A 16,360-nucleotide genomic window follows, 5' to 3' on the forward strand; every position below is an offset into this window, starting at 1 on the left:
TCGAGGACATAGACCTTGCTTTATCTTCTTTCACTATTTATCTTTCAATATATCATTCAAGTTCTAGATCAGTTCATATTTTGAAATGCTTTAACAAGGTGATTTTCATCATGTTGTTGGTCCTTTTTAAGATTAATATCAAAACTAATCATATAGCAAATATAAAACAGCTACTAGTAATAATGCTCAGTATAACATTTAAAGTCGTTGATTCTATCTTCTTAATACTCAAAACTGAAGAAAGTTTATCTTTCTTGACATACCAGCATGTTTCATAGATAAGGATCATTTCTCTCTCTCTCTCTCTCTCTCTCTCTCTCACACACACACACACACACACACACACACACACACACACACTCTCTCTCTCACATACCCACACACCTCCATGTCAGTAAATAACATTATTTTGATCCTAATTGCTTAAGCCCCAAACCCCTTCTCTGTTTTTATAATGCCCATTCAGTCCTTCAGTGAAAACAAAATTACAAAATCACATCTTGAATTCGATCACTTGTCTCTTCCACCAATAATACACTAATCCAATCCTCCCTCATCCCTCATGGTTGACCACAGGGGTTCCTAGAACAACTTAAATTGGCCTCCCTTCTTCCGTTCCTGCTGTACTCACAATCTACCCTACACCAAGAAGGGGGAGGGAATGGGAGAGAGAGGGAGGGGAGAAATCTTTCAAAGCATAAACCAGATCGTACTATACTTTAAGTGAAATCCAAACTTCTTTACAAAGACCTACTACACGGAGAAAGAAATCCAAACTTCTGTCAAGGTGGCCCATGCCTGTCTCTTCACTGTTTATTCACTATGATTCAGCCTTGATGGCTCTCCTTGGACACACCTCACACATTCCTCCCTCAGCTCGGTGGTGCTCCCTATGCCCCACGCCGGTTTCAAGCGTGTGTGTCCTACCGCAGAAACTCTGTCTTATCAGCATATCCACAGCACTTAGAACTGGACCTAGCTCGATACATATTTGCTAGTTGGTTTATTGTCTTTCAGTTCAGTCTAGTACAAAAGTGCTGACTTTCCATAGTAACACCAGAATGCACCACTCATGCTCTAAAATCACAAGGAAATATATAGAATAATGAAGAGGCTAATACAAGAAGCAAAAAGTTCTTTGGGCCTCTCTGGTGGTGCAAGGGGTTAAGACGCAACCTATGAAGCTGTCCACAGCCTCTGCAGCACGAGTTCAATTCCCTGGCCAGCCAGAAAGCTGCCCATGTGGCGCAGCAGACCACTCCTATCTTGCCAGCTGCTCCCCTCAGTTGTGTATTTTGGTCAATCTCCCTGTTCTGTTCCCCGCTCTGTGTCTCGTAAATCTTTACACCCCCCACACCGCTGACCTGTACCCCAGCTCTTGAATGCATAAATAAATCTTTTTTTTAAGATTTATTTTATTTATTTTTATGCATACAAGAGCTGGGGTACAGTCCAGAGATGCGGGGGGTGAGAGAATCCACCAAAGACAGAGTGGGGAACAAAACAGGCAGACTGACTGAAATACACTGCTGAGGGGAGCAGTGGGCGAGACAGGAGAGATCTGCTTTGCCATGTGGGTTGCTCCCTGGCTGGCCAGGAATCGAACTCGTGCTGCAGAGGCTGTGGATTGCTTCATTATGCGGTGCATAACCCCTTGCGCCACCAGGGAGGCCCTCAGATGACTTTTTCCCCTTATAAAGTCAACAGAAAAGATCAGAACCACTCTTGAATAATTCTGAATAAGAATGTAAAAACAGCTGATTTTGTTCTTGATTCTCTCCTGCCCTCACATGCTTCTTCTCTTGGGAGCGATCAAGTTGATCGTGATAACAGCGGGTCTTGGAGTCCTGGAAGGCTCAATGTGAGAAGCAACCACATTTTAGAGAAAGCCCCCAACACCAGCTGTGAGTCTGATGTTTTCAGTAGAAAGGAAGGTATTTCCCTGAGGATCTGGAATAAGCTCTCTGGAGGTAGGAGGATTCCCTGTGCCCTTAAGGCCTGAAGATGAATGGATGCATGAATCAAAGCCTAGTCCAGCCCCCTATCTGTGTCTGGGTTGGAAGGAGACTATTCTTCTTTCCTCCACGCAAATATCAACCTGCTGCCAGGGTCCTCACTGCACTAGCAAAATGAAAACCAGGTATTATAACTAGATTGTGTGATATATTTTCAGATTGCTTTCCAAATAACTAAAATATTTAAGTAAACTACAGAATTGTCTACCAGTCTCAACATCATCTTCTAAGATGGACTATTCTTATGTTTTAAGTTTATTTCCAAAGGAAGAAAGTGGCAAGTGTTTCTTTCTGTCCCTTCTTAAAAAAATATTATCAAAACTATAAGTCTTGAATTTCTTTTTTTTTTTTACGTTTTATTTATTTATTTATACAAGAACCGGGGCACAGGACAGATGCGCAGGAGGGTGAGAGGATTCACCAGAGACAGAGCAGGGAACAGAACAGGCAGACTGATGAAACACACTGCTGAGGGGAGCAGCGGGCATGACAGGAGAGGTCTGCACGCCATATGGGACCCTTGCTGGCCGGGATCGAACCTGTGCTGCAGAGGCTGCGGATAGCTTCACAGTGCTGCGCTCAACTGCCTGCGCCACCAGGGTAGGCCCAGTCCTGAATTTCTTAATTATTTATAATTACTTGTGACACATGAGTGACTGAAAGTGATTAATTTAGGAATGTGTTTTTCTAGATGATTTAAGGAGGGAATGACTTCAGTGTTTTTGTATCCATTTAAAAGTTAAGAAATAGGGCAGATTTCTTAGGTTTGGGAAACAAACTAGAAAGAACTACCTGTCTTGCTTAAGTTATGTGTGGCATCAAAAATGAACTTCTCGTGAATGCTGGGACCACAGTGGAGAAACTCTGGGTAGAATCTAACTCAGATGGTCAATGATAAGGCAACTCTTCTACCATAGCTTTTATGTCAACACAATCCTCACAGTCTATCCATTCTGTCATAAAAGAGTTTACTCAGTGATCAACAGGTTAGAAATATGCTTTTAAATTCAGAAAAATTATATATTAATATAGCATATATTAATGTAAATGTTATATTTAAGTATTAAAATATTTATTAAAATGAACTTACTTTTTCAAGGCCAATAGCTACATTAACAGGGACAGAAAGATTTTAACAAGGGAATGATATTGCTGTTGAATATGGTTTTAAAAAGTTTTTAGTGATTCTCTGAACTCTGAAGTTTTGAATGAATTTGTCATTTCAGCCCTCGCACCTCAAAATCATGTTGGCATTTTCTTCCCCTACAAGAACCTATCCATGCCTCGAGATACCACCAACCTGGTCTCTATTTAAAATACATTTTTTTTCAGGCTTAGTTTTTAAGGGACCTCTAACTTATGTTAATCCACTGTCTTAATGATTTTTAAAAGTTGAAAAAATGGAACACACTGGTGTGACTTAAAAATACTGTAACTGAACCATATCTTAAAGTCTAAATTCTAAATGAATAAAAGAATATTCATGGACTATCTTTTGAAAGAAGTATTTACTTGCCAAGGAATACACTGATATGCTACAATGTACAGTTACTTTATTTGTTGGGAATTTAAATGTATATGCATTATGAAAGCATTTCTTGGCACCAATCGCACCGGAAGTGTCTGCTTGGAAATATGAGTGAGCCTCCCGGTAGATGGAGGTAATTGAAGCCCTAACACAGAAGGAGAAATTCAAGTGCTCCTGGGGACCAGCCTGGGTGCTCGTTGTTAGAGCAGGTGCTGCCCCTTCTCCCCGGGGGAAGGTTTCCCTCCCCACCTTCCTGTTTATTCTCTTGCCTCAGCTGACTTCCAGACCCATTCCAGAAGCTCTGTCCTCTTTTTTGCTTAATGCTGACTGACACTTTCTCTTCACTTCTGTTCACTACAAAGACTGACATGGCAACTAATTTATTTTCATTTTCCGTAAGTTCCATTTCACAGTGGCTGATAGAATTTCAATGCTCCAGATTTATGAAATTCATCCAGGTCAGAGCAAAGTCAAAGTGAACAGGATAGCAGCCCTCTCCTCCCGGACTTGCTATTCTGGCGCCTGAGATAGCAGGCGTGTGCTAACTGCAACCTGTTTCCCCTAGAAGCCTCCATATCTCCTTCCCATGGTTTCACTCGAAAATAATGATCTTGCAATAAGGTCAAATTCCTGGTCTGGCAGATCAAAGGTAAACTTTATTCTCCAGTAAAAATGAAAATCAAACTATTGCGGAAAGAGATTCCTAGTGCTCCCTCATCACAATAAGCCTTTGTAACCATTTTAAGTAACATTTTATGTAACATACCAGCCCTCTGAATTATTAAGATCTGAAAGTCAACTTAAATATTTGATTGCTCTACTTTTAAGCTTTTTCACAAAATAGCCTCATACTTGGAATAGTATTTAAAGGCCTTTGCAATGAAGTTAGTCAAATGTTAGAAGTAAAATGCCTTTACAGGATGAGGCTGGGATTCAAAGTTAGCACATGCTTGGAAACATGCTGATGTAAACCAGTATCAACGCAATAAAAAATATTCTTTAAAAAAAGAAGACAAAAAAAAGTACTGTTCTGTGACTTAGTGGAAAATGAATATATAAATAGGCAAAAGAATTTGACAGCCTGAATGTAAATGAATTTCTCCAATATTGCTGCAAGCCACTCACAATATATGTTTGACACTCCGGACAGAATTTCAAATTACAGAGATGGCATCGCTGCTTATTCCTAAATGTGGGCTCATAGCTAAAACCAACTCAGAAGCAACAAGTACCAGGCACCGCATGGCCCAGGAGGAAACACCAGCCACCGAATCAGGGGCATCAGGTGGTTTGGCCACATTGGTTTTATTCCGTGAACTTCCTTCCAGGAAGTTTCAAGGTTTGACCAATGAGGTCCACTGTTAATTCTTTGGCTACCACCCTCCCTCCCTCCACGCCTGTGGCTTCAAACTCACCCGCCTGTCAGGTTCGATGGTGTCCTCACAGTGACAGCCATAGTAATCCGGGGTCTTATCCAATTCCAGCAACTGTCCTTGTGCCCTTACGCTCTTATCCGCATGGCAAGATGGGCAGAGAGCCGCATTGCCCATCTCAGATGTCCTGGCCCCGCTGGTGATGGCCCGGTCCTGTTGTTCACCTCTGTGCCGTGTCCGGGACTCCCAGGGGGACACTAAGGTGGACAATCAGTTCCCCTCCATGCCCCTCACCCGTTCTCCCCATCTGCTGGCTGACTTGCTGGTGCCAGAGAGAACTCAAAACCCCAGCAACTGCAGGCTGCATTCAGTGGCTACTTCCAATTCAGGCGCTGCCAGTCTATTTTTACACCTACCAGGCCAGCTATGCATGTCAATGGAGCAGGGAGGAGGCCGGGGGAGAGCAGGGCAGGGGGCGGTGTTGTTTTGTTTTTCACCATGTGAGCAGCCTGCTGTACACATGGACTTAAGTTCCTGCTGTGTAAAATGTTTCTGCATTGGAGCATTTTTGCATTACTCAATGAATGCCTTTGAAGTCTTGCTACTCACACTGAAAACTAAATCTGTTAATCACTGTGCTTTATCAACAGAGCAGGTGAAAAAATATTTTTGCAATTTCTTAATCCAAGAGGCATCCACTTAGCTTACATGCATTATTTTCTTCATGATCATTTACAGAAGACAATTAGCCGTCCTTTCCACATTTTAAATTCATTGGAAACACATCAATCAAAATGGCTCATTTTACACTGGTATGGATTTTTTGAACTTTCTAAATTGCCCACAGTTTTCCATTATTCATGATTGGGCCACATAAGAGCAAACATTTTGTTTCATTTATAACCTTTTTTGATATTTTGAAAATAATTTCCCAGCTGTACAAAAAATAACCAAGAATGCTTTTCCATACCAAAAATGTTATCTATGAAACCTTTTCACAGACTTTTTAAAGTGTTTGCATGGAGATGAGCAAATACATGTGGATGTATGACGCCAATAATGATAAAACTGAGGCTTTTGTTATAGACGGTCATGGATTTTACTTTATTGAAATCACTTTCGATCTTCTGCTCATTGATTTTGTTTCTCAGGGTATTTATTCATTTGTTTTTCTGAATTTTCTTGTATATCTTTGATCTGCTTTTCTGTGTTTTCTCTGTGGTCTTGGAATTTCTTGGCTATGGTAAGCCTGAATTCTGCACCTGATAGGAGAAATGTCTTCCGTGTCTCTGTGACTGGGTTCTGATCTCTTGCTGGTGCAGCAGTGTATCCCCTGTTTGTAGTGCTTTTGGGTCTCTCCATTCTTTGCTTTCCGGGCCAAGCTGCTGCTGTGGGTGGGGATTCTGATGGGAATGGCTACACCCCCATGCTGGCCCTGGGTGTTCAAGGGTGTGGGGGATTTAGGGTCGCTGGTGCTAGTGGGGCCTTGGGCAGCCTTGGTTGGGCATCTGCTGCCTCCTGCAGCACTGGTGGCTCAATCTGACTTTCTTTACCCACAAGTTTCCTTTAAGGCTGTATATGTATATTATATAATTATTTTGATATTCTCCTCCTAATTATTTTGATATCCTTTCTCATTTGCTATTTGTTTTTTTATGTATATATCTTCTCTTCCAAATAAGTTTTAATCTAATCAATGACAAGGTCCAATCTTAGATTTCTGATCCACCATCCACATTCTGTACATGAAATGTTAAATACTTAAGCACCTATTTGGTAGAAATTTGATGTGAAAGCTAGAACTGAAACTCACCTTTCCAATTTGCTATTAAAAGAAAACTAAAAATGTAATGGTATTACTTCTTAAAAACCTGAAAACACCATCTCTGAAAAGGCCTGTCATTCTATATTGTTTCCAAAGTCCCACAAACTCCTATCTGAAATGCCATTTGCGGTTATGGGTTTCCACAAGAGTCACCATGCTGTTTTCACTAATCCTGATTTGAGTAATTGTATTCCAGGGTTCATGGTCCACCGTTTGTGATTTATTCTGAAGATCACACCCCAATTTCTTAGAGGCATGACTAATATTCAGGTAAAACCAATTATAAAACAACAGCAATAGGATGGAGCATAATTTCTCCATCCATAATTTCTCCAATGCCTAAACATTTTCAAAGAGTAAGCTTTACACGAAAGAATTCATAAAGGTGAAGTTCCAACATGAATGACAAGAGAAGGCTGAGGGCTGAGATGTACCAAGCAATGCCTTTCCTATTCTATTGCCTGAATTATTTTATATACACTAATGACTCATCATTATATGGTAACTTTTCATTCCACATACTTGAATCATGCACTGTTTCTATGATGTTTAATGGTAAGTTTACAAACTTTCTAAGAGGGAGCATTTTTAACTCTCCTATCTTCTGCAAGATTCTTAGAACCTTGAGATACTAATATGATCTTACAATGGGTGCTTCTTCAATATATACCAACTCTTATTCAGAATATAAATGCTGCTTTTGCCAGTTGTTGAAAAAGAAGTGCTTTCTCCACTGCTGGAATTAGTGGTTCAAGCTTGAAAATTCAAGGTTCCACAGACTTCCATGAAGAATCATGCAACTTAAAAATAGGAAGCAGATCGTAAACATTTCTCTATCTACCTCCCTTCATTCTAGAGCTATGAGCTGAAACTTTGTACTGACACATGTAGAAGTAATATTTCACGGCTCCAGGCTAGGGAAAACAGCCACTAGGTGCTATATGAATGATTTTGGCATGTTTTAACAACATGAATTCTTCCCTGGCATTCTTCTATCCCTTTAATATCCCTTCATCGAAGCACACAGCCCTCTCCCTCCATGAGTCCACGTATGCTCTCTCCTTCAAAGCTGACCTTAACATTCATTTTGCCCTGAAAGTGTTACTTATATCTATGTTGACCCCCTAATTTGTTCTATTTTTTTTGAGATTGGGAATATTATCAACTCTTGCTGTTTTTCCATAAAATGCCCTGTCTCACTCACTGATCTTCTCATGGACCTAAAACAACCAGTAGTATTAAATGTTCCTTAACAGAAGGATTAAAAGGCAGGCAAGATAGGAACACAACAATATTACCTGGAATATACTTCTCCTTTTTATGCATAAACAGTAACAGGTTTGATGATTTTTGAAAAAATTTAAGGACGACTAAGCAATAATTTCATTTCTAGATTTGCAGTAGACTCCCTTCTTAGAATTTGGAGAAAAAATTAATATTGTTTGGAGTAAATTTTCCCAGAAGAGAATGTTAGGCAACAGAAGGATGTTTTTAAAGTACACTGAGACTATGAACCACAAAAGTGGAATGTTGACAGCTCCTAGTTTATATTTTTTCTAAATCACTAGCAATTAGATTTCTACGCCTCTCTCTTTTTTAAATCCCAGGGAAATCTTCCATCATCTCTCCAGTAGAGAAATGTTTTACTTGTTGAGTATAACATCAGGCTCCCAGCATCAGTGTTGCCTAAAACAAGCTCCATGGTGGCATTGGAATCCCACTGCTTAAATTTAAAGCCCAAGCTAGAACGGCCAAATCACAAATGGCAAATGACAAATGCTGGAGCACCGGTGATAGCTAAAATCTTCCATTTTCTTTTTTTTTCTTTTTTTTTTAAAGATTTATTTATTTATACAAGCACTGGGTACAGTCAGAAATGCGGGAGGGTGAGAGGATTCACCAGAGCCAGAGCGGGGAACAGAACAGGCAGACTGACAAAATACACTGCTGAGGGGAGTAGCGGGCGTGGCAGGAGAGGTCTGTGATGCCATGTGGGACCCTCGCCTACAGCCAGGGATCGAACTGGCACTGAAGAGGCTGTGGGCAGCTTCGCAGCCCAGCACTCAACCGCTGCGCCACCAGGGGAGGCCCCTGAAATCTTCCATTTTCTGACTGACCAGATTTACATGATCAACCTGGAAGCTATCTTAGATGTGAAAACAGAACTTCTTCTGATCACTTCACACCTTGCCAATGAGCTCATGCTTCCTGCCAAGTAGGGGTGAGAGGTATTTGAAGAAGGGAATGTTACTTCAGAAGCCAAGGCATGTCTGCTTCTAGTTCCCAGCGGTTAACTAAGAGTGGCAAATGTGTGGTGAAACCCTGTGCATGTGCAACTGATCTAGCTACCATCCTGTCCACCCGAACGAAAGGTTAGCAAACACTCTGCAGTGCCCAAGCCTTAACAATGTGTCTGCAGGCTGCTGGGATCTCTGTGGACATCTGACAAGGGATATACTTTCTGCCAGAGCAGAACAATATCACTACTGTTTTGCAAAAATGCTTCAAAGTCATCAGGGCAAATTACTCAGAAAGCAAATATTTGCATGTTTGGCCACACTGTGAGCAGGATACTTGAATTTGGTGAGTGATTTAGAAAGCGAAATTCAAGCCCCCAAGATAGGACATGTTTGCAATATCTCCTTAAGTTCCCAGACACTTTTACTCTTATCATTTCATCTGTACTGCTGGGTTTCAAATCCATCAAAAAGAGGAAAGCGATTAAGAACGGAGAACAAAGGAGAGCTTCTCAGCTATAATCTGAAAGTAGCTATCCAAGCCCCCAGGACAAGTCTGAAAGCCAGTCCCTGGAGTTCTAAATTTCACCTGTTCAATGAGAAGGAACCAACCACTGCAGAATCATCAGAAAACTAACACTTTGGAGGAGAAAGAGCTGTGTGTTTATAATTTAATGTAAACGGAGAGATCACAGATCCCATGCAGAGAAAAGATCTTGCAGCTCAGAGTTACTAATCTCAGACTATGGTTCTATCACTAACTTACCTTATGTGAATTTCGCTGTAACCTTGACCACATCTGGCTTTTAATTTACTCTGCTTATTTAAAGAAGGGGGTTCAACTAGATGACTGCCAGATCCCTTCCAGTGTTGCAGTTCTTAGAGTCAGTGAACCAGCCTTTGCTAAGACGTGAACACACAACTAGCAATTGTAAAGTTTCACCTTAAAATGGTCTTAGTCCCCAAAACTGATGGAGGATTGTTTTATAGGATTTTATGGGAAAGTGTTGCATATTAATGCATAAACTAGTAGGGGTTTTTTTCTCCTTCAAATGTTTTGATTCGTTTGCTCCTAAAAGACAAGTGCCATCACATTAAAAATACTGAGGAACATATTTTGCCAGAAGTCTTTACAGTGGCAAATTGGGAAGAAAGTTTCACTCAAGATCATGGAATGTAGTATGTTTTCTCTCCTCCAAGTTGTAAGGACTATTCAAGAATATCACACAAATGCAAAAAAGCGATGTAGCATCTCAATCTAAACTATCACTTGCAAAATAAACTGTTCTAACGGGATACTCAGTTAACACTTTGACTTTATCTTGCAGATCTCCCTTAAAATGTAAATTCAGTGTTACTCTGATGGATTCAAAAATCTGCTTATTAGATTACAATCCACCTCACACCACCCACTTCATTTTTTTTTTATAACTATGCTAGCCATAATTCAAATTATTTTGGTTAAGTTGTTTTGGTTAATTGGATTAATCTGATTAAATTAATATTTCACTATTGTGTGCAAAATTCTCCATGCCCAATCACATAAAACCAAGGACAAGTTATTCTAACTTTGGCAATCAGTGACCCATGGAAATAAAGCTGGAACATTCAGTGCATGCTGTTTTCCCCTGTGTTTGGGCACATTCAATATATTTTCTTTGGCTAAAAGTTAAACATATAATGATTTTCACCAACTGCATCTGTTATATAATTGATAAATCAGGAAAACTGTTGCATAATTTATAGATCTGCCCCAGAGTCCCTATATTAACATGTGGTATAATTTCTCTAATTGAGGTCAGGATAAAGGAGGTTTACTGCTGATGTTGTGTACAAATTCATTAAAATGAATATTGCCAAAGCATTCATGTGCCTGCAAACATCAATTAACCAATTTCATTTTACATTCCTCCCAGCTATTATTTCCTTTCTGGACCGCTGCCTCTTGACTTCTGGTAGATAAAGGAGGACATTCTTTAATAAACAGTGCAAACAGCTCGAGACGGTGTCCAAAGGCTACACCCAGCACAGAGTGGGCACTCGATAAATGTCGCCGACTGACATTAAAAACACAACGAGGCAAGAAGTGTGTGATATCCCATATGAGCCTAAAGGGACATTTCACTAATTCTCAGCTCTGTCACGCTGGCCTGAGTTTTGAGACACAACATAAATAAGACAATTTAGCTATTGTGTTCGCCTCCTTTTCCTGAAGAAAAGTATGTGAGTCCATAATACTCAGACAAGTGATGAAAACAAAAAAGCAGGAGGACGCTCCATTCTTCTGGCTTGAGTAGCTAAGCCTGTGTTTAGTTTCCTGACATTTCTTGTACGTTTCCCATGTGTAAACTAGGGAGACAGCTGACACATGTCATCTGAAAAGTACTTCGTTAAGGGGATTTAAAAATGAATGTTGCACTGTGGATAAGTTCATAAGGAAAGTGTGGTGCCCAAAGGAACAATGTTTTCTGAAGAGGTAATTCATCATGGGTGGCCAGGAGAAGACGGACAGCTCCACTCTACATGTTACTGTCACAGTTGCCAGGGGATCACTCACAGGTGTCTCGGTGTCTCATACACCCAGTAGTTAACATGATGTCTGAGTAGTTAGACAAGAGAAATGAGAATTTATAACCCACCCTTCCAGATAATGTCCTATTAGGAAGCATATAGGAAACTGCATCACTGAGCTCCAATTATCCATGACTGGGACTTGCAAATAAAAACCCACTTGTCCCCCATCCTTCTTTTTTTAAAAAAGATTTATTTATGCATACAAGAACTGGGGTACAGGCCAGAGGTGCAGGGGGTGAGAGGATTCACCAGAGACAGAGTGGGGAGCAGAACAGGCAGATGGACTGAAGACACTGCTGAGGGGAACAGTAGGTAAGACAGGGGAGGTCTGCCGTGCCATGTGGGTAGCTCCCTGGCTGGCCAGGGATTGAACTCGGGTTGCAGAGGCTGCAGATAACTTCATATTGCTGTGCTTAACCCTCTCCACCACTGGGAGGCCCTCCTCCATACTTCTTCACTGTTAGTTCACTTAGCATTCAGACACTACTTCCCAAGCATTAAGCTTACGTCTCTTTTCTCAGTGGCACACTCACCCTAGAATTTCTAAAGAAAAGTAACTTTTCATCGACTTTTTGGGTTTTGACATAATGTTAAGATTTCAGTGTCTGATACATTTGTTATCACTAAAAGACTTTATCAATTGGAAAACAGAGCCAGTTCAATGTAATCATATATTCAAATGTTAATCTATTGGCCTCAAAGTATTTTGAAATGATAATTTCCAAACATACATGTGGGTCTGCTACTCCTAGGCAGCCTATTCGGCTGCCATTTTGTCACCTAATCAAGGTCAAAGTGGTCTGGCCAGTTAGGAACAGGAGCCCAACCCTTCAGCCCTTCAAATCAAACAAGAGCACCAAGCTGGACCACACTGGGAAGGTTGTGCATCAGGAGGTATGTCCGGAACGTCCAGGGGGCTGAGGACTGATGCATAACACATACTCCCAACTTAGACATCACGAGGTATGACTGGGAATGCCCGGGGGGCCGAGGACTGATGTATGACAAGGGACCCCAGAAGCTGATCTGTGGAGCACCTTGTTGATAAAATTAGAACCATGGGTGGGGGGGATTAAGTTGTGTCATCAAGTAGATAAGAAGTGCCTGGAGGGCAGACTCTCAATCCCTAATCTTCTACACCCTTCACCTTTCCTTAATCTCCTTAATCTCCTCATAAACAATTATGTGTGTCAATAAAAGGACCAGGATCTTGCTCTTCAGCATCATCTTGCATTATGTAGCCTGCTCCATGACCTCCTTGGTGGCCTAGGGGTTAAGTCTCAGCATTATCACTGCTAAGGCCTGAGTTCAATCCCCAGCCAGGGAGCTAACCCACATGGTGCAGCAGACCTCTCCTGTCTCACCGGCTGCTCCCCTCAGCAGAGTATTTCAGTCAGTCTGCCTGTTCTGTTCCCCACTCTGTCTCTGGTGAATCCTCTCACGCCCCCTCCCACACCTCTGGCCTGTACCCCAGTTCTTCTATTCATAAATAAATTTTAAAAAAGATTTAAGAAATCTTTTTAAAAAAGAATTAACGAAAATTATGGAATGAAAGACTACATTCAGTTTATTTCAAAGACTGTGAAAAGTCAGAATGTCCAAAAAAAGTCTAAATGTCATTGTCCAAATAATCATTAATTTGGGTCCTATTTGAAGATCTCTTGAGAGTAAATTAAAGTATAAGCAATTATTTATAATCTTTCTCCTACTGGTCATACTGGGATAGACTTCCTGATTCCATATCATTTGTTTCCCCTATAAAATGGAAAACTTCCTGAATAAGTTTTTAACTATGTCTGTTGTTTTTTGAAGATATGTTAATTTTACAATCAAAAGCCCAAGGAATATAAAATAAAAATATTATAGGATCAAAAATCTTTAGTTCATCTCCTCTAAAATGACATCAGTTTGGGCTTCGGTCCTCTGAGCTACAGACTGCCTACGTGCTGCTAAAGAATAAATATCGGCCAGGACATTGTCATCTTGCACTTGAGTATTCCCGTCTGTCCGGCAATGAGTTACGGCAAATAGACTCTTACGCGAATGTCTGCATGTGTGGGTGAATGTTTAGAGCCAGAGGTTTATAAATCACGCACATGACTTAGCTTCTCTGCAGGAGAACACTGAAGAAAGATATAAGTACGGACGAAGGGAAGGAAGAAATAAAAGAAAGAAAGCAAAGATGACAAGAAAATACAGATGTTTCTAAAACTTAGGACTTTTTTCTTCAAAGAGCAGTTATTTCAGATTATTTTTAATAGATTTTCCCCCCTTCTCACCATTCTTTAGAGCTAGTCTTTCAATAAAGAGTCTCTCCCTGCAGCAGAGTTCTCCCCAACCTTGCTCCTGGGACTGTTTACTCCAGTTCAACTGACTTTCTGAGGCTTTGCTGCTCCAACTCCAAATTATGATACTTTTGACATTCCCTTTCCCATACCCAGGCTGGAGGATCTACCTGTCTCCCTCCTTTTGCCACTATTTGAGATCAGGAATTTACCATTAGCTGACTGTATTACTAGAACTATCTCCTAGATAGCTTCCTGTTTATTGCCTTGTTCTGTTCCAAGCCAGTCTCCACACACGGCCCGCATGAGCTTTCCCAGGCTCAGACCCATTCAGGCCCCCTCCTGGAATCTCCACCATAAAAAGTACATCTTTCATGTGGCAGACAACAGAGTCCTGTGTGATCGATCCCCCTGCCCTCCTGCCCCAGCTGATCGTTGCCTTTTATGAACCAGTTCTTCGTCTAGAACATGTCTCTCGATATTTGTAAGACTGGTGAAGACAGAGCGGTGACAGTCCTCGGTACTCTGTGTCATCATCACCTTATATGCTCGTCTCCTTCATGGGACAAGGAGCTCGTGGTGGACAGGTGTCAGATTTTATTGGTCTGCTTGTCCCTATCACTCCTGGCAGTGCCTCCCATGCAGCAGACACTCACCATCGATCACCGAATAAGCACACAGTAAACATTTCCCCCAGCGCATTTAAAATAGGATTGGTTTTTACAGACTTTTTGTCATTCATCCCATAAATATTTACTCAGCCCTATTTGCCAGGCCCAAACACCACATTTACATAGAGGCAAAGGTGTAACACTCCTGAGGCACACACGGAAGTGCTTCCATACATCTCTCAGAGAGGCAATCTTCCCTGATTTATTCAATTACCATCAAACGTTCCTTTGTTTTGGCCACATTACTATTCTGTCAGCTCTCACATGATTATTTTTTCAGATGCTTGATTTTGTTGGGAAACAGTCTAGACACTAAACCTATTGGAGACATTCAGCAGGAGAGGGAACAGAACAGGGGGGAGGAATAGCACAAGTATCTACAGTGATGGTTCACAGATGACTAGGTGGTGGGAATTCCATGGGGACTACACCTGAGAGTAACAACAATGAAAAAAAAAAAATATATATATATATAAAATGAAATCAGAAAGTAGAAGAGGGGTTGCCAGGGCTGAAGAGAGAGAGAGGAATGGGGAGTTATCTAATAGAAATGTTAGCTATAGAGTTTTGTAGGATGAAAGAGATCTGTAGATGGATGACGGTGATGGTTGCATAACAATATGAATGTACTTAACACCATCAAAATGTATACTTAACGGCCTCCCCTGTGGCACAGCGGTTGAGTGCTGGGCTGCGAAACTGCCCGCCACCTCTGCAGTGCCAGTTATATCCTGGCCGGCTGGCGAGGGTCCCACATGGCGCACAGACCTCTCCTGCCGCGCCCGCTGCTCCCCTCAGCAGTGTATTTCGTCAGTCTGCCTGTTCTGTTCCCCGCTCTGGCTCTGGTGAATCCTCTCGCCCTCCCGCACTTCTGACTGTACCCAGTGCTTGTATGAATAAATAAATAAATCTTAAAAAAAAAACAAAACCAAATTAAAAAAAAATGTACACTTAAAAAGGGACAAGACAGTGAGTTTTATGTTATGTGTATTTTACCACAATAAAGAAAATTGGGGAACAAATAAAAAAATAAACCTATTGGATACCATCTGAACATTAGGAGGCATGAAAAGAAGAAATATGCTAATGGCCCAAGGGCAACAGTAGCCACAAGCCAAAAGAGCATTTATTGAGTAAACACAGGACTATTGATCACACACCATGGATGTTGTAGCCAAGCCTAACACCTATGGGGAATAATCACTCCTAACTCCAGAGAAAGGTAATGATTGTTCTCTAAAGGCTCAGAGTGCTTTCATGATGAATGTTCACACACACACATACACATGCACACACGTGGCTGGTAGCTTGGCCGTCCCATGTCTCTAAGGTATCACAGGTGAGGGGAACCTCTCTCATTCTATTCTTTCAGACTGCAGAGCTGTTCTGTGCTCTTTTATTATGACCAGCTCAATTCTCTTCACACTGATAGCTCATCAATAGACCCCTGTCCTTCCTGTCACATCCAATGTTCTTCACAGCCATCCCCTACGCACAGAGGCACTGCCCTGACATTGCCTCTACTCTGTGATGCTCACTTCCTTCTCCTTCTCAATACTGTCTCACTTTACCTCTTCAACAGTACTGTCACATCTAATGCGTCTTCCCTTCCATGCAAAGGCCAAGCTTGTGCAGACAACAAGGCATACAGCACCTTCATGAAAAGCAAACACACTTCCCACCATCGTCAATCTACAGAAAAACTTAGTCTTGCCTTCTTTTTTTAATATGACACTGTTAATGTTGAAATAACAATTTTCAATTTCTCAAACCATTGGTTGTAACACTTAATTCTGACTCCCTATTGTAATAACTCATTAGATTACTGGTAAAGTTCCAATCAGATTTTGCC

General features: G+C 41.2%; 1 protein-coding gene across 1 annotated transcript in view; it reads right to left on the reverse strand.

The window, feature by feature from the left end:
• Nucleotides 1-5,763, reverse strand: part of ANK2 (ankyrin 2) — a 205,543-nt gene extending 199,780 nt beyond the window's left edge. The window contains 1 exon segment of the mRNA XM_037509540.2: nucleotides 4,959-5,763. Within this exon segment, the coding sequence (XP_037365437.1) occupies nucleotides 4,959-5,093 (135 nt within the window). The 5' untranslated portion in view covers nucleotides 5,094-5,763.
• Nucleotides 5,764-16,360: the final 10,597 nt, after the last annotated feature.

This window comes from Talpa occidentalis, unplaced genomic scaffold, assembly GCF_014898055.3.
Source record: "Talpa occidentalis isolate TD23 unplaced genomic scaffold, MPIMG_talOcc4v2.1 talOcc4.13, whole genome shotgun sequence".
Lineage (NCBI taxonomy): Eukaryota > Metazoa > Chordata > Mammalia > Eulipotyphla > Talpidae > Talpa > Talpa occidentalis.